This window comes from Triturus cristatus, chromosome 5_1 (genome assembly GCF_964204655.1).
Source record: "Triturus cristatus chromosome 5_1, aTriCri1.1, whole genome shotgun sequence".
In the NCBI taxonomy this organism is placed as follows: domain Eukaryota; kingdom Metazoa; phylum Chordata; class Amphibia; order Caudata; family Salamandridae; genus Triturus; species Triturus cristatus.
In genome coordinates this window covers 30,900,143-30,927,985 of record NC_140587.1, presented here as the reverse complement: position 1 = coordinate 30,927,985, position 27,843 = coordinate 30,900,143, and the positions used below count along the sequence as shown (strand labels likewise).

General features: G+C 41.0%; 1 protein-coding gene across 1 annotated transcript in view; it reads left to right on the top strand.

Moving 5' to 3' along the window:
- The window catches only part of LOC146830008 (uncharacterized), a 230,987-nt gene extending 203,962 nt beyond the window's left edge, over positions 1–27,025 (top strand). The window contains exon 21 of the mRNA XM_085604242.1: positions 26,062–27,025. Coding sequence (XP_085460368.1) covers positions 26,062–26,765 — 704 coding nt within the window. The 3' untranslated portion in view covers positions 26,766–27,025. The remainder of the gene's footprint in view (positions 1–26,061) is intronic.
- The last annotated feature ends 818 nt before the right edge of the window (positions 27,026–27,843 follow it).

Here is a 27,843-nt window from a genome sequence, read left to right as displayed (position 1 = left end):
TTTGAAAATTTCGCGAGGATTCGTCGACCGGTGCCAAAGTTATTCAAAATAGAATGTTGCGGATTTCCTATGGAAACGTGGTCCTAACTATAACTACCTACTGGCGACCGCCAGTAGGTAATATATATATATATATATATATATATATATATATATATATATATATATATATATATATATATATATATATATTACATACTGGCAGTCGCCAGTAGGTAGTTATAGTTAGGACCTATTTTCCGAAATTTCACGAAATTTTATCAACTTTTGGCCAGCTCCGGTCCGCTCCTATCCCAAAAATTTCACGGTGATTCATCAAGCGGGGGCCGAGAAAAAAGGGGGGTCCCAAAACGCGTTTTCCCCATGCATTTTCCCATAGGACCTGTTGCCGCAGCTACAGCCCGAACTGCTGAACGGAATTACACCAAATTTGGCTAAGAGGTAGTCCTCAGTTCAGACTCGTGCCTTTTGCTTAAATGGTGTAAATCCGTTCAGTAGTTCCTGAGAAAATTAGAGTTAAAAAGATAGATATATCTGGGCGGAGCCTAACCACACAACTCATCATGAGATCTGATTGGATGTCAGTACTTCATCCAAGAAGTGTTGGCAGCCATCTTGGGACCAATATACATGATAGCACCTCATTAAAAAGCATTGCAGTTAATAGAAGGTTTTCAGACTTTAGTTACATTGTACATCATTTGTTGATGGTACCAAACTCATTTTAGGAATTGTAGTGTGTTCTAAGGTGATTTTACCATGTGAAAAAGCCTTCTGCTGTGATATCATGAATCATGTTTGAGAGAACTATTTTCTCATGCTTTTCCCACAGAGGTTTGGAAGGTGATCTATAAGCTAAACTGAGAGCATATTTTCTGTAAATTCACATTATCTTTCTCAGTCATGTGAGAATGAAGTCTGACATTCTCAGTAAAACATGTACATCCAACAAGGGCAGAGACTGTCAGTTGATTCCTTTGTGTTCTACTGCAGCTTCCCAGAGTGTTCCAAAGAACAACTAGAGCGCTAACAGTCCAACTTATGACAAACGTATGGCACACCTGAAGCCATCTTGATTGGAATAAAGTGGTAACTCTTAAAACATTTAATCTAAAAAGGAACAAAATGAGGGGGTTCATTTTGCCATAGAAAGTATGATTAGTGCTGCAGAAAGAAAAATTAGGGCACATTTTGAGTGACTTCTCAAATCCTTTTCGATTTCATTAAAAAATTCTGACATGCAGACTGAAACATGCACTTTCAATACCAGCAGCAGACTTCCCTGGTGAGCAGTAGCTTTACTACAGTGATCTAATGAGCAACTAGAGTGCTAATATTCAGAATTTATGGCAAATGTGTGACACAAATGAGGAAATTAGGAAACTTCATAACAATTAAATCTCCCAAGATGGCCACCAGAGACAAAAGAGCCCAAATGTAGCCCAAATATCACCCAGATGTAGCCCAAGTAAAGCCCAATGACAGAATGTCCCAGAGTGTTCTTAAGAACAACAAGAGCGCTTACTGTCTTACTTATGAAAAAAGTAAGGCACACCTGAAGCTATCTTGATTGGAATAAACTGGTAACACTAAGCTCAAATGGACTTTATTTGATCTGTCTCCTGTCTGCAATCTCCTCTTTTTCAATGTAACTCAAAGGGGAAAATCAATACCCCAGTTTTTTTTCAAAATCTCCCTCTTACCAAGTTCAAAATGTTCGCAAGTATGGTACATTGGATCATGGTAGGCATAAGGAATTGAGGTAGGGACATGGACTCGGATGACAGAGGACAGGAGGGACATGGAGAGGTGCACCAAACTGACCCTACAGGGCTGGCATCAGGGTTTGCAGCAGCACAATACACCACACAGGGCATGCGGGACGGGACTGCAGCGCAACAATCCATAGAAAGCAATAGGGAGGGGACAGGACCATGCACATGGACAACAGAGAACAGAGGGAAAAGAGGCAATGGTAGCTAGCTGACCATAATGGACAGACAGGAGAGAAAGCTGCAGCATAACAGACCATAAAGGGCAGGAGGGACGGATCAGGGGCATTACAATGGAACAGACAAGCCAGGAGGGAGGGAATAGGGATCTGCACATGGAAACAGAGGGCTGGGGGCAAGGGGGCAGGGCAGGAGCAGCAAGATGACCATGGAGGTCAGGCAGGATGGGCACTAGAAACAAGACACACCATGGAGAGCAACAGTGAGACTATGATGGCATACACACAGACCATGGAGGGAAGGTGGGAGGGGGTCAGGGGCAGCTAGATGACCACACAGGGAAGGTGGGAGCGGCCATGACAGCACAGAAGACCATGCATGGCAAGCGGGAGGTTAGTGGCAGCACAATGGCTATGATGGGCAAGAAGGAGGGTGGAGGCGCATGCAAAAAGGACCATGGAGGATAGAAGGGAGGGTCTGGACCTGGGCACCTATAAGAGAGTTCAGGGGAAGGGGCCTCACAACAGACCACGCGGGACAGGCAGGAGGAGCAGTTGCAGCAAAACAGACCAGGGAGGGCAGAAGGGTGTGGCAGTAAAATGGACCATGGAGGACAGGAGGAAGGGGATAGGGGCATGGCATGTGGACAGGCAGGGTGGAGGTGGCAGGGACAGGTTACAGTCATCTGACAATGCTAGGCAGGTGGGAGGGCAGTGGCAGCTCAACAGAACACTCAGAGTAGATAGGAGTGGCAGGTCCATGGAACATGGTGGGCAAAAAGGATGGAGCAGGGGCATGCACAAAGACATCGGAGAGCAGGGGGAAGGAGATTAGGGGCAGCAAGCTAAGCACAGAGGCTAAGCAGGAGGTCAATGATGGGCCATAGAATTGGGCAATGGAGGGCAGGAGAAGTGGACTGGTACATCATCCTAAATGGAGGGCAGTGGCTGCACATCAGACCATGCATGGCAGGAGGGAGGAGGCTAGTCAATGGATTCAGACAACAGAGAATAGGGAGGAGGTGGATGGGGCAGCAAGCTAACTGTTCAGAGAAGGTGGGTATTAGGAACTTTATTGTTTTTAAAATGTGTGTCTGTGCGAACTACTTAAAATATGAACAAGTATGCAGCATAATCCCACTTTTATTCAGGAAGAAGAGGACGTTTGTGACTGTGACTCCGGGCTCACTTGGCAGAAACACCCCCTGACCCTCCAACCCCCATCGCAAAATGTAATGCACGCGAAAAGGGGCGGTGGACGCAGTGTTATATAGAACATAGTCCTGAGAGCACGATTGAAAATGAAAACTAGATAGTATATGGTATAAACTATGCACCAAAAAGTGTGATATAAGATGAACCGGGGTGTGAAATATAATATGCAATACATTGTGCACAATGACAGAGTCATTGGAGAGCGCGAGATAGCACAGGCACTAGCGCGTGCTATGCGATATGCGCCTTGGAGTGTAATATGCACAGGGCAGTGTTGTGTAACCTAACTAGTCTCTAAAGTTGTAATATAAAATATGTGCTGGGGAGTGTAACGTTGCATATGCACTGTGACAAAGATATGGATCCCAGATTGTAATATGTATGGCATAGCGCTGTGCGTTATAACATAGGCATCGAGGAAGGCACGTTAGATGGGGCAATATACCCCGTGCGAAGGCAAGTGTGGCATGACATATTCACGGGGTGGTGTTACAGTGCACATGGGCTAGAGAGTGTCATAGCATACGCACTAGCTGGTGGAATACAACACAGAGGTGTGTGGCACTCGGTGGGCACTGGTGGGTGTAACACAGCATTGGGCTCCGCCAGGAGCACGTTGTGACTCTCAAGTGAGGTTCGTCTCCTTTCCAGAGAGTAAAATAAAAAGTATTACACATCCGGCGGTGGATGTGTGTTTTATTAACCGTGAGGGGGGTTTCTTGCATAGTTTGGTCGAATTTTTGTGGAATCCCCTTTGAATGGCTTGGTGTGCGTGTGTTTTAAATGTGCCCGTCAATAGCTACCCATGTTTGTATAAATAAATGACAAGGGTGTCCACTTGGAGAATATCCACCGGCGGGGGCGTCAGACACGTCAGAGCTTCACTAGCGGTGTAAATACATTCCACGTGGATTCATTGTATGCATAGTCGCCTTTTAATAAATATCACGCAAATCGTCATGGTGATAGGTACATACGGTCTGTCCAGCATGCCCTAGGTGTTTCTATAAATATATATATTTTTAAAATAATAAAAAACAAAGGCCGGTCCCGGGGGATGGGGTCCCCGGGGCCATAAGTGGCCTGAGGAGGGGGCAACGCAGCCCCCCTCCTAAAGAATAAAAAAAAAAAAGGCCATGATCCGGGGGTTGTGGTCCCCGGGGCCAATTAAGGCCTTGGGAGGGGGGCCACGCGGCCCCATTCCAAATGTAATTTTTCTACAAAAAAAATTAGGGTGCAGGCCCTGGGGGATGGAGTCCCCAGGGCCAATAAATTAGAAAAAGAAGGGGCGCCACACAGCCCTCCTTCATATAAAAATTAAATAAATAAAAGATCGGCATCGCGCCGGAGGCCACGCCCCCACCTTGCAGCACTCTGCAAACGCGCCCCCTGGCCAGCTGTAATTTGGGGAATTAATTCCCCTTCAATACTGAGGGTCCCTGAGGTCCAACTAGCCCAACAGGTATCTCCAGTATGCGCCAGGGAGCTGCGTTGCAGACAGGTGTTCTGAGGCCACGCCCCTATTTACACCTCTATGCAACGCAGCTCTGTGGCGCTTACTGGAGTTACCTAGTGGGCTAGTTTGACCCTAGGGACCCTTAGAATTCAAGGGGACTTAATCTCTCAACTTAGAACGGCCACAGGGCGTGTTTACACAGTGGTGAAGGGAGGGGACGGGGCCTGAGGTGACGTGTGCAAACAAGTCCAGTGGCGCGTTTTAAGTTGGGGAAATAATTCCCTTTCGATCCTGAGGGACCCTGGGGGCCAACGAGCTCACCAGGTGCTTCCAGTAAGAGCCACTGCTCTGCGTTGCAGAGAGGTGGTGCAGGCCGTGCCCCTTTTTACACCTCTCTGCAATGGCGCTTACTGGACATACCTAGTGGGCCATTTTGCCCCTAGGGACCCTCAGGATTCAAGGGGACTTAATCTCCCAACTTAAAATGGCCACAGGGCGTGTTTACACTGTGGGTAAGGGAAGGAACGGGGCCTGAGGTGACGTGTGCAAACACGCCCTATAGCGCGTTTTAAATTGGGGAAATAATTCCCCTTCAATCCTGAGGGCCCCTGGGGGCTAACTAGCCCACCAGGTGCTTCCAGTAAGCACCACAGAGCTGCATTGCAGAGAGGTGGTCCAGGCCGTGCCACTTTTTGCACCTCTCTGCAACGTAGCTCTGTGGCACTTACTGGAGGTACCTAGTGGGCTAGTTGGACCCTAGGGACCCTCAGGATTCAAATGAACTTAATCTCCCAACTAAAAACGACCATAGGGCGTGTTTACACAGTGGTGAAGGGAGGGGACGGGGCCTGAGTTAACATGTGCAAACACGCCCTGTGGGGCGTTTTGAGTTGGGGAAATAATTCCCCTTCAATCCTGAGGGACCCTGGGGGCCAACAAGCCCACCAGGTGCTTCCAGTAAGCGCCACTGCGCTGCGTTGCAGAAAGGTGGTCTAGGCCGTGCCCCTTTTTACATCTCTCTGCAACGCTGCTCTGTGGCGCTTACTGGAGGTACCTAGTGGTCTAGTTGGACCTTAGGGACCCTCAGGATTCAAGGGGACTTAATCTCCCAACTTAAAACGGCCACAGGGCGTGTTTACACAGTGGGGAAGGGAGGGGACTGGGCCTGAGGTGACGTGTGCAAACACGCCCTGTGTTGCGTTTTAAGAGGTAGTTTTAATCCCCTGCCCTATTATATACTAGGGGCTTACAGAGGAGGTCATGCTAATCACAGGGTGATCCCAACGCATAGTGTTCCCTAGTGTATGTAGTTGTTTTCACTTTATTCTGAGTGTCTTTTAACATAGCACTGGCTCTAGGACTGGTTAGTCAGACTCAGTTACCACCAGTATCTGTCTGAAAAAGTTGAGGGTACAGGATGATTTTGCAACAAGGCTTCTTTCTGCTCTTCTGTTTGTTCTTTCTGCACGTTATCCTTCTTCCTGCACTTTTCTTCGTCTTTGAGGACTTCTGTTGCTTCTTTCTGCATTTCTTTTTTTTCTTTGTGTGCGTTTTTTCTTCTTTCTGCACATTTCCTATCTCTGTAGGCATAGTTAGAAATTAGCATTTAAAAAAACATTGAAATTCACTGAAAAAAACATAGGTTTCAGGGACGTTATAGTTAGGAATTAGCATTTAAAAAACCTTAGAAATTCACTGAAAAAACCATAGGTTTCAGGGGCGTTATAGTTAGCTGGACTTTTCACTCATACAAAACCATTGAAATTCCCCCGTTATAGTTAGTTCAGCTAACTATAACTCGCGCGCCCGCAATGCACTGCTGATGACATCACATATTACATCACTCATGACATGGTCAGTGACATTACTCATGACATCACTGATGACATCTCAAATGACATCACTGATGACATCACTGATGACATCATCCTTGTGATAGAGTGGCAGACCTCCTCTCCCCCTAATATAACCTTTGATACACACATTCAAAAATAGAATCTAACATTTTCAAAACAAGATCCACATACACATCCACTCATTCACCAATAGTCACTCATACATGTACTCACTCATCATATGTACTCATATACCTATACATCCTGTTACACAACGCCACTCATCCATAGAGTTACTCACACACATAGTCACTCATGCTAATAAAGAATCAAACATCCATTTACTTGCATATATAGAGTTATACACACACCACCACACATACTTCTACAGAAACTTACAAATACTTAGTCTTTTAAACAATCACTTATAGAAACACATACTTATTCATACATGAACTCTTCCAATCTCTCACTCTCACATATACTCACTTATATACACCAATAGTCACATATACTAGTTTAAAACATATGTAGTTACTCATAAAGACACTATTGAGACAGTCATTCACTCACTAACAAACCCATGCACACACTCATCCACCCATACAGTCCTGCACACATGCTGTCTTCAACACATACAAACAGTGAGTCACTCATTCATGCACCTATGCACTACGTAATACCCCCCACCGAACCATACAGACACTCAGACACTCATACTGATACTCAAAAAAACAACTAATAACCTATATAGACACTCATGTAGCTACTCACCAACCCATGCAGCCACTTATACACAAAGTGAGAGACTGATACAGATATGTACATATTTAAACATTGCTCACTAAGGCATGTATTCACTAAGATACACTTAATCAGTCAGTTATACAATCAATTTTTCAAAAACAAATCATCCATTAGATACTTATATACCCATTGATTCTTCCATCGACCTTGAGATTTACATATATAAAACATATGTAATTTTCAGAAAAACACACATTCACTGGATGATGTCATCAGTGATGTGGTAGGAAATGATGTAACAGCTATTTGAATATATGTATGGGCGTGCCCAAAAGCCAGGTTGATCGTGAGCAAGGAATCGTGGCATTCCGAAACGCGTAGATCTTGCTATGCCTAAACAGCCCGCTATTTTGAAGGAATTAAAATAAAAAGTGCAAAAGAAAGGAATATAAGAGTTCGTCCCGTTTGTATCACTCCGGCTGGAGAGATTTTGTGTGTAAATGGAGCGGCGTGGTTCTGCCGCAGGGAACGAACCCACAAAGAGCGCTGCATGTCCCGGTAAAAGTGGAACCAAGGGAAAGGATATATATATATATATATATTCACTGAAAAAAACATAGGTTTCACACATGTTATAGTTAGCTGGACATTTTACTGATAAAAAACCAATGAAATTCCCCCGTTATAGTTAGTGCAGGCAACTATAACTCACGCGACCGCAATCCTCTGCTGATGACATATGTGTCTTTATGAAAAAAAAATATTTGTAATATATGTATAGCTAAAATTTAATGGAAGAAGACATGGGCAAATAAGTGTCTAAATACAGTATTAGCATCAGCAGAGGATTGCGGTCACGTGAGTTATAGTTGCCTGCACTAACTATAACGGGGGAATTTCATTGGTTTTTTATCAGTAAAATGTCCAGCTAACTATAACATGTGTGAAACCTATGGTTTTTTCAGTGAATTTGCAAGGTTTTTTAAATGCTAATTCCTAACTATAACGTTTGTGAAACCTATGGTTTTTTCAGTGAATTCGTAAGTTTTTTTAAATGCTAAGTTACTTTACGCCATTCGTGGCGTGCGCGCCCACTTAACGCAGTTCGTTCCGTGCGCGCACGGTGCGCTTCGCGCACCGTGCGCGCAGAGTGAGCACACGGTGCGCTTCGTGCACCGCGTGCCCACTTTACGCAGTTAGTGCCGTGCACGCACCGCGTGCCCACGTTACGCTGGATGGGCCATGTACGCACGATGCGCTTCGCGCACCGTGTGCACATGGAGGACATATTATGCGCTTCGTTGTGAAAGGTAATGTTTGATTTTTTGAAGTCCAATGGTTTTTTCAGTGAATTTGTACGTTTTTTTAAATGCTAAGTTACTTTACGCCATTCGTGGCGTGCGCACCCACTTAACGCAGTTCGTTACGTGCGCGCACGGAGCGCTTCGCGCACCGTGCGCGCACAGTGAGCATGCCGTGCGCTTCGCGCACCGCGCGCCCACTTTACGCATTTAGTGCCGTGCACGCAGGGTGGGCACGCGGTGCGCTACGCGCACCGCGTGCCCACGTTACGCTCGATGGGCCATGTACGCACGATGCGCTTCGCGCACCGTTCGCACATGGAGGACATATTATGCGCTTCGTTGTGAAAGGTAATGTTTGATTTTTTGAAGTCAAATGGTATTGTGATATGCCATGCACAAATGGTGCACTTCGGGCACCATTTGCACACGGGGTGTGGAGATTTTGGATATTTTTTTTTTTTCCAATTTTTTACCGTACGCGTAAGCGTAATCGGCGAATTTTTCGAAAAAAAAAAAATTGAATTTTTGGCCTTGGGGGTTCTTTGAGGACACCTCCATCAAGGCTAGGAGGTTTGGAGCTGTCTAAACGGCCCCTTTATATGTTTTTTGTCTTTGTTTTTCTTCCACCCCCTCAGAGTGCGAGATAGAAAATGGTGGACGCCGCTTCCTGGTTTCGACCGATTCGAATGTTTACTAAGATCTAACAGCCAATCAGAATCGCGCTCGCGCACGTCACCGTACGCGTACGGTAAGCGCACCGTAAGCGCACCGTAAGCTGGCTCAGATATAGATATTGATTTAAAGGCTATTTTCTCAGAATCTACTGAACAGATTTACACCAAACCTACAAAAGGCACTTCCTTGACCTGTAGACTACCTCTCTGCCAAATTTCAAGGAACTCTGTTCAGCCGTTCGGGCTGTAGCTGTGTCTAAAGGTCCTATGGAAAAATGCATGGGAAAAACGCGTTTTGGGACCCCCCTTTTATCTCAGCCCCGCTTGACGAATCCCCCCGAGACTTTCAGGGTAGGAGCGGAGCGTAGCGCCCCATTAGTTTTGAAAATTTCGCGAGGATTCGTCGACCGGCGCCAAAGTTATTCAAAATAGAATGTTGCGGTTTTCCTATGGAAACAGGGTCCTAACTATAACTACCTACTGGCGACCGCCAGTAGGTAATATATATTCACTGAAAAAACCATAGGTTTCACACATGTTATAGTTAGCTGGACATTTCGCTCGTAAAAAACCAATGAAATTCCACCGTTATAGTTAGTTCAGCTAACTATAACTCGCATGCCCGAAATCCACTGCTGGTGACGTCACATATTACATCACTCATGACATGGTCAGTGACATCACTGATGACATCACTGATGACATCTCAAATGACATCACTGATGACGTCACTGATGACATCATCCATTGACTATGTGTTTCTGAACAGTTTTAATATGTTTAATATATATAGGGAAAGGCATGTTGAAGAATGAGTGGATGTACAAGTTTGTGAATGGATGATTTTCTGGGTGCGTAACTGAGTCTATATGTGAGTCATTAAAGGTATATTACTGCTTACTAGTGACTAAACTGTGTGAATGTCTGTATGTGTCTGTGTGTTGGTGTGTAAGTGGCTGCATGGTTTTGTGAATAGCTATATGAGTATCTATGTGGGTTATTTATTTGTTGTCTGAGTATCTGTATGGGTGCCTGAGTGTATTAGTGGGTGAGGTGTGTGTGACTCTGAGCATAGATGTATGAGTGGGTGATTCTATGGATGCATGATTTTTAGAGTACATCTGTGTTGAGCTGTATGGTTGACTGAGTGTATGTATGGGTGTGTTAGGGATTGAATGTATATCTCAGTTGTAGATGTGACAGTAACTACATATATGAAACACAGTGAATATGTGAGTAAGAGTATATAACTATCTATATCTGAGAGTGTGTGATTGCGGCACTGGCTGTATGGATGAGTGTGTGCTTGTACTAGAAATTGAGTAAGAGTGTCGAAATGTTTTATTATTTTTATGAGTAAGTGAACTTGAGTGTGTTTAACAGTATAGGTGAGTTAATTGGACTGTGTTTATTTATTTGCACAACTGACTAGGTGTGTCAGTACCTCAATGGATGATTGGTAGTGTGTGAGTGTCTATATATGTGTATAAATGCATATGATAGTCTTGTACGGAGTGACTGTAAGTATAAGTGACTGTTTAGGTGAGTGAGTGGAGGTGCATGTAGATCGAAGAGTCAATGCGTGGGTATGTAGTTATTGGTATTGGAGTATCTATGGTTTTCAAATTGGCCGTCTGAAAGTTTGAGTTGGTGTTTCTAAATTTATATTAGGGTGGGAGAAGATGTTCTATTTTATCACATATATGACATCACCATTGATGTCATCAGTGATGCCATTTGAGATGTCATCAGTGATGTCATCAGTGATGTCACTGACCATGTCATGAGTGATGTAGTATGTGACATCATCAGCAGTGTATTTCGGGCATGCGAGTTATAGTTAGCTGAACTAACTATAACGGTGGAATTTCATTGGTTTTTTACGAGCGAAATGACCAGCTAACTATAACATGTGTGAAACCTATGTTTTTTCAGTGAATTTGCAAGGTTTTTTAAATGCTAATTCCTAACTATAACGTGTGTGAAACCTATGTTTTTTTTTGTGAATTTGCAAGGTTTTTTAAATGCAAATTTTTTTATGTATTTTTTTGTTGAGATTTTTTTTTTAAACAATATGCTACCTATGTATATGATCATAGATTTACTGTATCCTGCAATATGGATTGTTTAACCTTTTTTAAATAAATGTTAGATATAGTTGAACAACATAGTTAATATCTTCTACCTTTAAACTTTTTTTAAGGAATTTTTAACGTGCGCGTACGGTAAGCTTATGGTACGCGCTCGGTATGTTATAAGTACGGTGCGCGTACGTAATATGTATGCTCCGTGTGCGCATGCATAGGCGATTTACGTATGCATGCGTACTTCGTCTGCGACGCGTACGCGCTGGCTTCCTACGCGCATGCGCGCGTTTTATTTGTGCGCATGCGCGCGTGCTCTGTACGCGGAACCGCCGTACGCGCATGCGCACGTGCCTCTAATGCGCATGCGTGCGTGCGTCGTACGCCCGTGCTCCTTACGCGCATGCGCACGTCTTACGTACGCGCATGGTAAGCTTACGGAGCACGCACGGTAGGTCATGTGAGCCAGAAACAGCACTTTTCATTGGTTTAAACTTCTTTCATTTCCAGAAACTTCCAACACCACACCCATTCCCCTCATTATTGCTTGTGATTCCCTAGGAGAAAGAGCTGAACTGCTTTTGTGATACAATGGCAGAGCAGCAGTCCACTTCTGGGAGTGAGCAGGACAGCATTATGAGACAGAGAAAGAGGAAACAGAAGGATTCTTTTGTCTGGCAATATTTTACATTCCCAGAGAGGCAGAAGAAAGTCAATGCTCCAAAAGTCACCTGCAAACTTTGTGGGCGTGTCTTGTCTAGAGGAGATCCTAAGAAGGAGTACTCTTTTGGAAACTTCTCTATGTTCAGGCACATTAGGGAAGTACATCCTGCGACTTTTGCTCGAGCTACTGGAGCAACCCCTCCAGCAGCTCAGCCGAGCCCATCCGCAGAAGCTCAGCCGAGTGCATCATCGGCAGCTCAGCCGAGCCCTTTCCTCTGCGGTGGGAGCGTCATCCTCTTCTGCTCCTCTGGACACTTACCCTCGATTTCAGAGGGTACATATACGGTGCAATATTTGCTACGCTCTTATTGCTTTTAGGGAGTCCAGTATTCCTCTAATAGACAATAAGATAGAGCACCACAAGTGCGGTACCTTATAATATAGCCATTCTTTTCTTCCTCTGTCCCTGTATTAACACAACGGCTCTTTTAAGAGCCAACCTTACCTCACAACTTTTTAAAAAAAATTTTAATCACTTTTTTTTTATTTTTTTTCCCGCCGTGCGCGTACGGTACGCGCACCTTTTTTTTTTAAAAATAAAATGTTTTTTTCACCCTTCAAGGTCCTTGAGGGACTACAACAGAAATGAGAAAAGCAGAGTGAGGAGAAGTGAAAAAAAGGGAGCATGAAAGTAAATGTGTGATAAATACAGATATTTCAAACTTACCTGACCAACAAAATAACTTAATTAACAATAAATGGTTTTTTTAATTGCTAGAAAAAAGGATTAATTTTCCTAAATTTTCTTTCTCAAGCTGAAAAAAAAGAAAAAAAGTATTAATATTTAACAATACATTTTAGAATACAGTGCACATATTTTTATATTTAAAAAAACAATATTTTGCCCTTTTGTTGCTGTTTTCAGAATAAATAGCATTTCACTGTAAATCGTGAAACCAATTGCATTCATCACTTAACAGCGGGCAAAAAAATTAACAATCTGAAAGATTGTTTAAAAAAAGCCCTGAATCTCTTCTCAGTAAAACATACCTTTATAGAAATGTAACATATTTAATAAAAATATCATCTAAGAACAATAACTATTTGCAATAAATATCGTCTGTAAATCTTGTTGCTTGAGCACATACACCAAAATAATATCTGTCAAAGAAGTCCACAATAGAAATTTGTACCTTTCCATGAGGCCAAATGGTAATATTTAAATTCTTTTTTGAAGAAATATCCAATGGTAATCCAATAAAATCGCAAAAATGTTTGGTCAGATGTTGCAATTTGTATCTAAAATTTTGGTTTCAGAAAAATTAAATAGGAATTTGGTAATTCTGCAGGCAAACGTTGCTTGAAAATCAATTGAGAATCATTACACAGTGTCCAGCCTTTTTCACATTTAAGATAAACTGTGTAATGACCAGAAGTTATAGAAGGTCCATCATGGAAAATTATTGCAACAAAAGTTTTTCCAGATATTGATAATTGATGTCCTGTAAACTTCTTTATTAAAGTGTCCAATTTTGAACCATCAGATCTACAACGTTGCATCATTAAAATTACATACTGTCCATATTTATTTAAAAATAACGTTGAAAACATGTCTGATTTACATTTAGAACATTCCATGTTGTGATTGGCATCTTTAATTAATTTACTAAAAGTCACTGATTTACTCTCTGGTAATGTTAAATATATAAACCTTTCTGAATCAACATTAGAGCTGCATGTGTTGAAACAGTTTTCACAACTATGTTCCCATTTATAAGAGAGACCAAACATATTTTCTATTTCTACCCCTTCATCTTCCAGTACCATAAGGATATGCATCAAGAATTCCTGTGCATCTTGCTGGACATTTTGAGTAAACTGTGTACATCCTGAACATACATCTAAAAGTTTTCTAACATCAGAAGCACTTTCTATTTTAGTTTTATCAATACTCAGCTTCTCAAAAAGAAAACTCAGCAAAGAACAAAATCTTTTTTCATGATTTACTATTATCTGCTTTTGCAAACTTTCAAGATAAAATACAACATTCAGCACTACATTAGCGTAGCAGTTGATACCAGAGCTATTTTCAAAATGACAACCAACAACCTCTTCAACATTGTCCTTTTTCTTTTTGCTTGCAATCACATCACTCTCCTTTTGTTTTCTCTTCTGTACATCCTCATTACAGATATTCTCAATTCTCCTTTTCCGAGAAACAACACGTTTTTCAAACACAGGATACTGACCTAAATGAGGAGCATAGGTTCTTTTTAATCTATTATACTCCTTTACACAATTTGCATCAGCACTAACTTTTGAGTCATCAAAGTCTATCATGAATAAACCATATAATGTTTTCACTCGTGACAAACCAACATATGCCATACCTTCTTTGAACACAGTAGAACCAATGTTTACAAAAGCACTATCTACAGTTAATCCTTGAGATTTGTGAATAGTTGCAGCATATGCTAGAGAAAACGGAAACTGCTTCCTACGTACATATAAGTCTTTTACAAGCAAAAAACGGACTGAACAACGACTAATCTCTTTAACCTCTTCAATCTGATCAAATTTTATTTTTAAAAATTCAATCCCATCTTTTTTCTGGTACTTCACAAAACCCACAACTTTACCCATAGCTCCATTCACTAAACATTTTTCTACATCCAAATTTCTTCTTAAAAATACAAACATAAAGATTTTTTTCTAATCCAGCTGTTTTCGAAATGTTCTTCTCTAGAGAATCCAATTTATTTTTCAATTTGCCTGTTAATGTAATAGTAATTCCTTCATGCTGAATTTTGTCCACTGCTTCCATTTTCTTAATCTCTTCCATTTCCAATTTCAAAAGTTCCTCATTGAATATCGAGCATTCACGTAGTGTTGTCATTAAGCAGATTACAGTATTTTTTTCTGCAATGTTCTTGTATATTTTCTCTGCAACTATTTCTTCATAATAAATAAATTATGTAGCAACCGACTCTGTAATGCTTTTCTGCCAACTTCTGTGAGTAGTCCAATTCTGATATCTTTCAGAATACTTGCATAATCTTCATCATTTGCTTGACTCATATTGGTAGTGAGTTCTTTGTACTCAAAAAATGACCAAATATTCGCATTACCAATACTTCCTAATGACTTCTTCGTGTCTTCATGTGTCACAGTATTAAACACTGGTTGTCCATTAACTGGAGTGAGCTGCAGAAGATCCCCAAAAACTATAACATGTTTTCCACCAAATAACACGTCATAGTCTCTCTTTAGAATTTGATTTGCTGCATTCTTAGATGCACAAAAGCAAGCATTAAGTTTGATGCCATGCTTACTTCATCAATTATGAGAACTTGCATCTTCTTCAACACTCTTGAAACTTCGAAGCATGCTTTTCCTGTTAGCTTGTGTATATTGTATTTTATTCTCATGTTCCACTGGTAACATTAGAAAGCGATGTAAGGTAACTCCTTTTATGTTATACGCTGCTAACCCAGTTGGAGCAGTAACAACACAAGACAAAGTTGAATCTGTTTTTTGCTGTGGGTAGCTTCTGATGACTTTAATTAAGAAAAGTTTTCCAGTTCCAGCTTGTCCACTCACATACATCCTTATTGGTTCAAATGATGTGCATGAGCACTCTTTATTTTCATGTAGTAATCCATGATCAATTTTTTTGTGACTTCTTCATAAATTTGTTGTTGTTCTTCATTCAGTTGGTGTTCCAAATTTGGTAAGTCTATTAAATCTTCCTGAGCTTGATTCATAGCCGTTTCCACTTCAGTCATGGGTATTGCAGCTTCATTTTCTACGATTGGTTGTCCTAGGGGATCTTGACTGAGTGTTCCAGAACTTTGGCTATCTTGAGAACTGTCTCTAGCTACTTCAGCTGCAATTGTAGCTTCCTGTTCAATTTCTTCATTTAACATTTGTACATAATTTGTGAAAGTACTGCATTCAATCGTATCTTTACATGCATTAAAGGAATCTTCATAGCTCTGAAAATCTCCAAGTAATACATCCTCTGAACGCCATGGTTTAAACAGCTGTAAAAGTGCTAAGTAGTAAAATTCCTTTTTGTCAGTAGTGTCGCAACTCAGCTTCCTGTGATTAATCAAACTTACTTGTGTTTGCTTTACCAAACATCCTTCCTCACCAATGACTTTATATTTTCCATTGTTGATGTCTTCTGTGGCTTTCCGTGTAAAAATGTAGTTCTGCAGCACTTCATAGAGACACATGTTCTCAAGATGACGACTTCTTTTTGGGTAATATGTGTCCAACATGTTTGATTTCAAAATATCTGTACTTTCCGGGTCGTTCTCTGCCAAATATTCAATTTCTCCAACAGATTTAGATACCCGGTTTCGCATTCCTGCAAGGTCTAAACTTACCCAAATTATTCTTCTTGATTTCGAGTACAGACTTGCAGATGATAACCTATCTGAGCATTCGCAGGATCCTATTTCTCGATGCGATAACATCTTTCAACTGAAACTGTATAGCTTCTTACTGGCAGTCTTCTCGTGAGAAATCTCTTCCCACATTTCCTTCAATTCCGTTTTCTCAGATTTAGTGATATAAGATGTGACATACCGAGTAACAGCAATAGAATTGTCAGCCACATACTGAATATCTATGTTAGCATTCCACATGGATAAAATGACTGGGTTGTAGTCATTTATATATTTTGACTCTTCTTTTCTTCTTAGGTTGTACGTATTTTTGGGAGATTTTCTTGTAATTGTATGTCGCACAGCTGACATAAAACTATTGACTCTTCCTTTTGAAAGAACAGGTCGTGGAAATCCAAATCGACATTTTGTGTAGAATTTATCTTTACTCTTGTACTTTCGCCGACAGTATTTTCCACACCGATGACTTTGGAAACGTAAAACTTGCTCTTTTAAGTTTTTCTCTTCTGTGCTTTTAGGTATAGCACATGTTGCATATTATTCAATGAAAGATAAAACTGCTTCATCAGCATCTGTTCCAAATTTTGGGGCATCCTTGATCCACAACAGCATATGAATATGAGGAGCACCTCTTGCTTGGTACTCTTTTTTCCAAAAGAAATCCACAACTTCTCCAAGAGGTGTATTTTTTTTATTGCAGATGAAGGACATCATAGCCTCAAATCTATGATTGAAATATCTGCAAACATTTACCGGATCCAATGAGCACAATTCTCCTGCTGTCTTGTATTGGATGTTTTCAATATTTGAATTTGCCTCTCGAAGAAAATCCAGAAGATCCTCCCAAGCGTACTCAGCACAGCTTAGGGTGAGAAACCATGTAGGAGTTCCTAAATTCCGTAACATACATTTCAATTCTCCATGGCGTCGGTACCAATATTCATTAGTTCCACGCTGACAAGCCATCAGATTAATCAATTGTGATTCCAAATGATCATCTCGCTGTTGCACTTTGTTCATAAAATCCTTTGCAGACACATTATGTAGATGTACTCCACTTTTTAAAATGTGATTTACTGCATAAGAAAGTGCAGACAAGTCACTTTCAAATAAAAGATGGAACAAATAAGGATTACTTTGACGAAATCTTGGATCTTCTGCATATAATCTTGTAGTCCGATACTCAGAAGCAGGAATCTGTACTGGGCATTCATCATATCGTCCACCTTTTCCTGTAGGAAACAGCTGGGGAAAACATTGAGCTTCCAAGCTGTCCTCCCATACACTCACGGGAGTTCCTTTTGCTTTTTTCATCTGAAACAGATCAATAGTGTTTGCCATAACTTATTTTGAATGAAGAGGATGTATGCTGAAATGTTCATAAATTTCTTCTTCTTTTGACTTGTCCACTTTTTCAATTTGCCCAGTTGGTATTTCTGTGTCTCCTAGTAAAACTTCTTCATCTTCATCCATATAAATTGATTCATACCATTTATTATTCCTTTTCAAATATAAATTTGCTCTTTGTACTTTTCGTACATCTACTAGCTCCTGCCAAATTTTCTTATTCTTAGTAGGTACACCATTAACCAGAATAACTAGTGGTTCAGATTCCAAACTATCTGCATCAATCGTTTCAATATTTTTTTTCAAATCTAATGGCAAATAGACAACTCTTCCTTTTAAACCTCTCTGTAAATCTGAAGGAGGTAATTTACCGGTTTTGGGCTCCATAAGTACTATAGTCTGGAACGGATGAACACATTGAATGAGTATAGACTCATACGGATTTAAATCAGAAAGTTCCGCAGGAATATCAACCAATTCTAAATTATCATGTACAGCTCTAGCTGGCATTTTATTTTCTTGTAACTTGCTATAACAATATTTACAAATACGCTGATCTTCACCCAAATCAAAACAATTTTCCAGAAACAAATATGTAGCAAAATCCTTCCACTTATAATTATCTTCTTCTTCACTTTTTTTATAGAGATCAACATTCCTTGTTTGACTTTTATAATGGCTTCTCCGGCAACAAATACAAGTAATATTTGGTCTTTCATTAGAGATGATAGTAAATTTTGTCATTTTGATCTTCAAAATTTTTACTAACAGTGGGTTCTACATTCTCTTCCACATTTTCTTCAATAACTGTGTCATTACCTGCACTTTCTTGTTCCGGACCAAAGTAACAAAACTGAATTTCATCAGTAACCTTCTCTACATCTGATACAAATCCACGGAACAGAGCCCTATTCAACTCATTTAATTTTAATGCTGGACTTTTAGCAGAATACAATCTTCTCACAAATTTTCTTATTTCAGTATGATGTACTGCCAGCATCCTAAAATGGTGAAAAACACTTTGACAAACTTTCCTAGAAAGACAAGTCAGAGAATGTCCTTGCAAACCAGTATTCTCTCTCACTCTGCATTGATCTAGTCTTTGAAGCACCTTAATCTTCTGTTTAACACTTTTTTTACTATATTCTCTTAGAAACTCACGTAATTTATCAACAGATTCTTGTCGTACAGTACAAATACTACTACAATTCCAAGTGTACACTGGGGCTTTAGTACGTCTCCTTATAAACTCATCAGCTATCACTTCTTCCTCATTTCTTGGAACCATTTTCTCCTTTTCCATTACACAACCATCTTTCACTTCATAAGGACGACCTCTGGTGTCAACTGCATGCAGCAAACTATTACTTTGAAGACAACTCTCTTCATTAAAAAATGGTTCAGTACTTGAACTATGCATCCATTCTCCTAAAAACACTTTACAAAAGTTATTTCTTTTCACTACTCTTTTCCTTTTGCTTTGTGACTTCATTAAATTGACCTTTTTATCTAATGTACGGATCCTGTTCAAAATTAAAATGAATAGTTTTCTTTTTAATTCTAAAGCCTTAGCTACAATTGATTCAATATCTTTTTTTCTCTTATAAAATTTCGCTTTCTTCTTATATTTTTTCACATCCTTTAGCAAATTGGACATCACTCTTCTCTGAAACATTTTTCTACGAATGTCTTTAAATGCTGTTTTTCTTTATAAGTCAATCTTTATTGCTTCTGATTGTACATTAGCATTTAGTAATTTCTCACTTTTGTCCTGTTGTTTTCTACTTGAAAGACTATTTCCAGTGAGGACATTTTTTAAATTTTTTCTTTTTTTGAAGATATTTAAAAAAAAATCCTTAGTCTGCTTACCAGAAGACTTTTTCTTTTTTCCAACATGAGGATCTTCAACTAATTTGGGTCCTCCAGTTGTCTTCAAATATAGATCTTTTTTCTGTTCTTTTCTCTTTCTTGATTTTATAGGCATCTTTAATTTATTTCACTGTTGTTCAGCAATACCTGAAAGAAACTAAAAAAAAATACATTTATGTAATTTAAATATATTACTATATTTTTTTGAGCTTTTCAAATCTTATAATACTATCTACCCCTTTCCTACGAGTGAAAAACACAATAAAACCAACACGAATTAAATCTCTGAGAACAATTCCTGTGTGCACAGAGACTCATGGTGTGATTCTAGACAGAAAACGAAATTTGATTTGCAATTTGAAAGCACATTTACTACTGTTTTTTTTGCAAGTGATAATTACTGTAACAGTCTGACACATTTTCCTTATAGTTTTCAGAAGCAGAAACGAGCACATGTCCTAACAGCTAATTGAGACTATAACCATGTGTAACCTGGGTGAGTGACTACACTACATCAAAGGAAATGAGCCTTGGTGATGTTGAATGTATTATCGTTACTCACTCCTATCTGAAACACCACACAGTGCTGATTAGTAAGCATGACTGTGCAGGAGAAGCTGCTGGCTGTGTGCTAAGAGTGTACTTCTGGAGACTGTTTATTGTCAGGTGCAAGAGACATCTGCATTGACGCTTGCACAACTACCTGATCACTGGATAGATGTATGTAAGAGTACATGTGTGGTAAGAGTTAATTGGAGTTTTGAACATGTGGGAACTACATGACCCATTGCACGAGTGGAAGGAAAATCTACCACGTTGATTTCAAATGTGTTAGCATTGCCCTCTCAAGCTTCCCCTTTCCTATGAATGCAATTCTAAAAGAACCAGAGTAACACGAATTAAATCTCTGACAACAATTCCTATGTGCACACAGACTCATGGTGTGATTCTAGGCAGATAACGAAATTTGATTGGCAATTTGAAAGCACACTTACTACTGTGGTAGAGCAAGTGATAATTACTCTAACAGTCTGACACATTTTCATTATAGTTTTCAGAAACAGAAAAGAGCACATGTCCAAACAGCTTTTTGAGACCATGAACATGTGTAACCTGGGTGACTGACTACACTCCAGTAAAGGAAATGAGCCTTGGTGATGTTGAATGTATTAGCGTTACTCACTCCTATCTGAAACACCACACAGTGCTGATTAGTAAGCATGACTGTGCAGGAGAAGCTGCTGGCTGTGTGCTAAGAGTGTACTTCTGGAGACTGTTTATTGTCAGGTGCAAGAGACATCTGCATTCACGCATGCACAACTGCCTGATTACTGGATAGATGTATGTAAGAGTACATGTGTGGTAAGGGTTAATTGGAGTTTTGAACATGTGGGAACTACATGACCCATTGCACGAGTGGAAGGAAAATCTACCATGTTGATTTCAAATGTGTTAGCATTAGCCTCTCATTTGTGAGATATTGATTTGGGCTGAACGTTAACCAACACAGTTCATGAAAACAAGCTTCCCCTTTCCTACGAACGCAATTCTAAAAGAACCAGAGTAACACGAATTAAATCTCTGACAACAATTCCTGTGTGCACACAGACTCATGGTGTGATTCTAGGCAGAAAACGAAATTTGATTTGCAATTTGAAAGCACACTTACTACTGTGGTAGAGCAAGTGATAATTACTCTAACAGTCTGACACATTTTCATTATAGTTTTCTGAAACAGAAAAGAGCACATGTCCAAACAGCTTTTGGAGACCATGAACATGTGTAACCTGGGTGACTGACTACACTCCAGCAAAGGAAATGAGCCTTGGTGATGTTGAATGTATTAGCGTTACTCACTGCTATCTGAAACACCACATAGTGCTGAATAGTAAGCATGACTGTACAGGAGAAACAGCTTGCTCTCTGCTAAGAGTGTGCTTCTGGAGACAGTCTACTGTCAGGTGCAAGAGAGATCTGCATGGACGTTTGCATAACTGCATAAACACTGGAGACATGTATGTAAGACTACATGTGTGGTAAGGGTTAATAGGAGTTTTGAACATGTAGGAACTACATGACCCATTGCACGAGTGGAAGGAAAATCTACCATGTTGATTTCAAATGTGTTAGCATTGCCCTCTCATTTGTGACATATTAATTTGGGCTGAATCCTAACCAACACAGTTCATGAAAACAAGCTTCCCCTTTCCTATGAATGCAATTCTAAAAGAACCAGAGTAACACGAATTAAATCTCTGACAACAATTCCTGTGTGCACACAGACTCATGGTGTGATTCTAGGCAGAAAACGAAATTTGATTTGCAATTTGAAAGCACACTTACTACTGTGGTAGAGCAAGTGATAATTACTCTAACAGTCTGACACATTATCATTATAGTTTTCAGAAACAGAAAAGAGCACATGTCCAAACAGGTTTTTAAGACCATGAACATGTGTGACCTGGGTGACTGACTACACTCCAGCAAAGGAAATGAGCCTTGGTGATGTTGAATTTATTAGCGTTACTCACAGCTATCTGAAACACCACACAGTGCTGAATAGTAAGCATGACTGTACAGGAGAAACAGCTTGCTCTCTGCTAAGAGTGTGCTTCTGGAGACTGTCTACTGTCAGGTGCAAGAGAGATCTGCATGGACGCTTGCACAACTGCATAAACACTGGAGACATATATGTAAGACTACATATGTGGTAAGGGTTAATAGGAGTTTTGAACATGTAGGAACTACATGACCCATTGCACGAGTGGAAGGAAAATCTACCATGTTGATTTCAAATGTGTTAGCATTGCCCTCTCATTTGTGACATATTAATTTGGGCTGAATCCTAACCAACACAGTTCATGAAAACAAGCTTCCCCTTTCCTATGAATGCAATTCTAAAAGAACCAGAGTAACACGAATTAAATCTCTGACAACAATTCCTGTGTGCACACAGACTCATGGTGTGATTCTAGGCAGAAAACGAAATTTAATTTGCAATTTGAAAGCACACTTACTACTGTGGTAGAGCAAGTGATAATTACTCTAACAGTCTGACACATTTTCATTATAGTTTTCAGAAACAGAAAAGAGCACATGTCCAAACAGCTTTTTGAGACCATGAACATGTGTAACCTGGGTGACTGACTACACTCCAGCAAAGGAAATGAGCCTTGGTGATGTTGAATGTATTAGCGTTACTCACTGCTATCTGAAACACCACACAGTTGTGAATACTAAGCATGATAGTACAGGATAAGCAGCTGGGTGTGTGCTAAGAGTCTGCTTCTGCAGACTGTGTATTTTCAGTTACAAGAAACATGTGCATGGACGCTTCCACAACAGCATAAACATTGGAGTGATGTATGTAAAAGTACATGTGTGGTAAGGGTTAATTGGAGTTTTGTACATGTAGGAACAACCTCACCCATTGCATGATTGGAAGTAAAATCTACCATATCAATTTCAAATATGTTAGCATTTGCCTCCCATTTGTGAGATACTGTTTTATGCTGAATGCAAACCATCACAGTTCAAAAAAACAAGCTGCCCCTTTCCTACGAATGCCATTCTTACTGAACCAGACCAACACAAATTAAATCTCTGACAACAATTCCTGTGTGCACACAGACTCATGGTTTGATTCTAGGCACAAAACAGTATTCCTCAGTGATACCAGTACACCTTAACTTATGGTGAAGACATACTCCATAATAGCTTACAAGTTCAAGACAGTTAAATATCTCCCAAAACACAACATGTAAAACACAACTTTACAAGAAGAATCACAATTCTATTATTTATATCAAAATTCACCACATACATCCCCTCTCAAACTCATAACTCACCTTTAAAATTAGTTAGTTGAGAAAGAAATGTGGCACTCAAACAGCAGATTATCAGAGCCAGAATCTCTGAGCTGTACACCTCTCTCCTCTCACCAGAAACAGTAAATGGCAATGTTTCCCTCTCTTTTTTCACACATATACATGTTAACTCCAAATCACAGTGCTTCCCACATTTTTTCAAATGAAATCACACATTTCTATTGGTTGCAAATTTCAACCCTTTTCCAAATGATCCCTTCCCCCAACATGACTTCTGCCTCCTACCATAGCAACAGGTCATGGAACACTGGTGTGAGCAGAGAGGTCAGAAGTTCAGCACACAATGTTTCTAATCCAAAGAGCAAGAGTGCTTGACCTTTCAAACCTAACAGCAAATCCAAATTAATCTTCTGTGGGAACACATTTTTCTGAAACAATACAAAACATGTTTGTAAAAATGTAAATATACAGCCTAGTTTTAACTGTAAAATGGTTTGCATCAGCCAATGAGTTCTTTTAAAAAAAAAAAAAAGTATGTAAGCCTCCATTTTACAACTATCTTTCTTTTCATATTGCCATTCTACTGAAAGACACCATCTGAGTGCATCCAGATCTCCTTGAAAGATGTTCACAGTGTGGAATATAGGTCATAGCTATGTCTTCTGGAGTGAAAAGTATGCAGAAAAAAGAGGTATTGTGAAAGACCTTGCTTTGCCAAATGTAGACATTAAATGGATTGGTCAGAGAGGGTTAAAGTGGCACCAATTAATGCCCTTGGTGAAATCCTTTCTACATCTCCCACAGCCTAACCTTATTATTGTGCACTGTGGTGGAAATGACCTAGGCACTTTAACTGGGGTAGGTCTGGAAACGCTTGTTAAGGACACTTTTGTGCAATTGATGTCGCTTTTTCCACAAACTACCTTTGTATATTCTAATATATGCCAAAGGCAAAAGTGGAACTGGTCCAACCAATTTTGTCCACAGATTGACAAAGCAAGAAAGCACGTCAATAAATCTGTTTCTTCTTTCCTCAGAGACTATGGTATGGGTTCTATATACCACAACAACTTGCTTTACAACATGCACGGCATTTATAGAGGAGACGGTGTACATTTCACAGATGAAGGCAACAGAGTCTTCCTCTTGAACTTTAGACTCTGCATCGGTACTTACTTGTAGGTACCAAAAAAACCACTTCATAAACACAACGGCTCTTTTTAAAGCCCCCTAATATCTAAACACTTAAATGTGATTTTTAATTCTATTTTTTTAATGATTTTTTACCACCGTGCGCGTACCGTACGCGCACTCCGCGATTTTAAAAAAAAAATGTATTTTTCACACTTCTGGGTCCTTCTTGGACCCCCTGACAAAGGCTAGGGGGTCTGCAACTCTCTACCTTGCCCCCTTTTCACGTTCTCCACCTTTGTTTTTCAGTGCGAGACACACAAAATGGCGGCCGACACTTCCTGATTTCGACCGACTGGAATGTAACCACCAATCAGAATTACGCTCGCGCACGGCAGCGTGCACGTACGGTATGCTTACCGTACCGCACGGAGCGCGGCTATAGATATATATGTACTTTTAACTGCAATTTTCTCAGGAACTAATGAACAGATTGACTCCAGATATTCAAAAGGCACACCCCTGTCCTGAGGACTACCTCTTTGCCAAATTTCAAGTAATTCTGTTCAGCCTTTTGGGCTGTACCTTGGACTAAAGGTCCCTATGGAAAATTGCATGGGAAAAACGCGTTTTGGGACGCCCCTTTTTTCTCAGCCCCCGCTTGACGAATCCCCCCGAAACTTTCAGGGTACGAGCGGAGCGGAGCGCCCCACCTATTTTGAAATCGGCACCAAAGTTATTCCAAATAGAATGTTGCGGATTTCCTATGGAAACACGGTCCTAACTATAACTATCTACTGGCAACCGCCAGTAGATAATATATATATATGTACATATATACATATACACACATATGTGTGTGTGTGTATGCCGGGTCTGGTGGCTCAGTGGATAAAAGCGTCCGCTGCAGGGGCCTGTGTTCAACCTCATGGTCAGTTTTTTTTGTTGCACTAGCCCCGCCCCCCCTCCACCACTGACCCTGCCCCCACCGATGCGGCCCTTGGCCACAAACCACACTGTAAATTTGCCCCCCGAGAGAAAGTTTGTGAGTACCCATGGCGTAGAGGGTTTCCAGATGGTCTCTCAGGGTCATGTTTTTTTTACGTATTTGGAATGATTTTTGGGCAATTTGAACTTGAAAACTTTGGTGGCAGACATGGACAGGTGCAACGGTGGGGAGCTGGGGCCAACCGGTGTCTCTGTCATGTTAGAGGGTAGTAGGAGATGGAAGGTAGTAGGTATGATTTAGATAACCATTGCTAGGGTAACGATCTGTATTGTGAAGTCATCCACAGCCTTGTGAGGCTCACTATGATCTTGGAGTTAGCGGGACATAATCTCGATATCATCTGTATGTTTATTAGATGGGATGGTACAGATATTAGGAAGTTGGTTGGGCATGTTTGGCTGGAGGGACTGACCATTAAAGGAGAAACATGTTAATTTCTTTTTTGTCCACTCTGGATAACGAGGTGTTTCTACTCTCTGCTCCATTATAGTATAATTGCATTTGTGAATTTTAACATCAGCCATTTTCTCTTTGCAGATTCTTCAAGCAATGGACATGAGGTCCCTGAGCTAAGAATTGTACTTGTTGGGCACACTGGTATGGGTAAAAGCGCCACTGGTAACTCCATCCTTGGTGCCATTGATGAAAAGCCCAGTCATCGTCCAGCAAAGTGGTTCAAATCCAGTGTGAGTCCACAGCCAGTGACCGTGGAGTGTGAGAAGGCGGTCTGTGATCAGAAGGGGAGGCGGCTGGTGGTCGTGGACACCCCAGGGTTGTTAAACACACATGCATCAGCAGAGGACATGCAAACTGACATCAGACGGTGTCTGGAGCTCTGCGCCCCGGGGCCCCATGCCATAGTCCTGGTGCTCCAGGCTGGGCGCTTTAGCCAGGAAGAGGCGGAGGCTGTAGACACCATCCAGAGGGGGTTTGGAAAGGAAGCACTTAAGTACATGGTCGTCGTCTTCACTCGGAGAGATGACTTGGGAGATAAATCAATAGAAAAATTTGTAGAGGAATCTGAGCCGAAACTAAAAAAGCTAATTGCAAATTGCGGGGGTCGTTTCTGCGCCTTCAACAACAGGGCGACTGGAAATGAGAAGGCCCAGCAGGTAGAGGCGCTCATTCACATGATAGAAGAGATGAGAGAGAAGAACCAAAGGCCATATCATGATGCACATAAGAGAACCATGAGAAGAGCTCTCAGACAGCTGGTCTGCTGTGGAGTGAACGAACAGTAGTATCAACACAAGATGGCCATCTGTACTCCTGGTTACTGGGTGTTGTACGAGGGATTGTGTAACATGTCTCATCCAGGAAAAAGGTTGACGAGTCAACCCCTACGGAGATCATTCAAGGTCCCCATCGGAAACGTGGGCAGGACATCCCCAGAATAAAATGTTTGCTCCAATATATGAGATGGCACATATGGAGGACCATGTCTACAGATGCATGCTGCACAAACAAATACTGATGAGCTACTGTAAATTCTGCTAAAAATAATTAGTGAAGTCATACCACTACTTTGGTTTCATTCTTCTGTTTGTCACTTTTCAAACTATAAGGGCGGATGGTTTAGCTACAAATACATAAAAAAAAAACTTAGGGGCAGATTTACAACTTCTGGCGCATCTCTGCAAATCAGCAGGGATGCGCCAGAACAGATGCATCATGTAATCCCACCCTTGTGCCACCACAGATGAGTCGCATTTACAATGCGGCGCACCATGGTGCAAGGAGGGGAAGATGCGTGACGCATCTTGTGGCGTACGTGCAGCGCATTGCAGGAGTCACTTCGCAAGTGCGACGCAACTCCTGCAATGCACAGGGGCCGCCCATACTTAACCTGGTGCGTCACTCTTTACGCCTGGCATAAAGGATTTGACGCAGCAGCGTCGTAAGTCTGACTCAGTGAAATCTTGTAGATTTCAGTGCGTCAGTTTTACAGGGCTTTCCTGCGAGGGAACGCCCACCCTGCGACAGTACGCCCACATGAAACCTGACGCAGGTTTCATGTGGCGCAGGGCTTTTCAACGTGACGTATCTGCCTAGATGCGTCACGTTGTAAATAAGTTGCAACATGATGCATGGTTTACGACGCTGCTGCATCACAAAAGTGACACAACGGCGGCATAAAAGTGTCGCAAGGGGCTTGTAAATCTGCCCCATGATCTGTAAATGAATTGAATAGATTATGTATCTTTCATGAAGAAAGAGGTGTGAAACCTGTGCCATTCCACTTGCTTTAATTCTGAATATAAAACTTTACCAGGAAACCTGCCCTCAGGGAGTGACCGTGACATGCTGACAACAAGACCA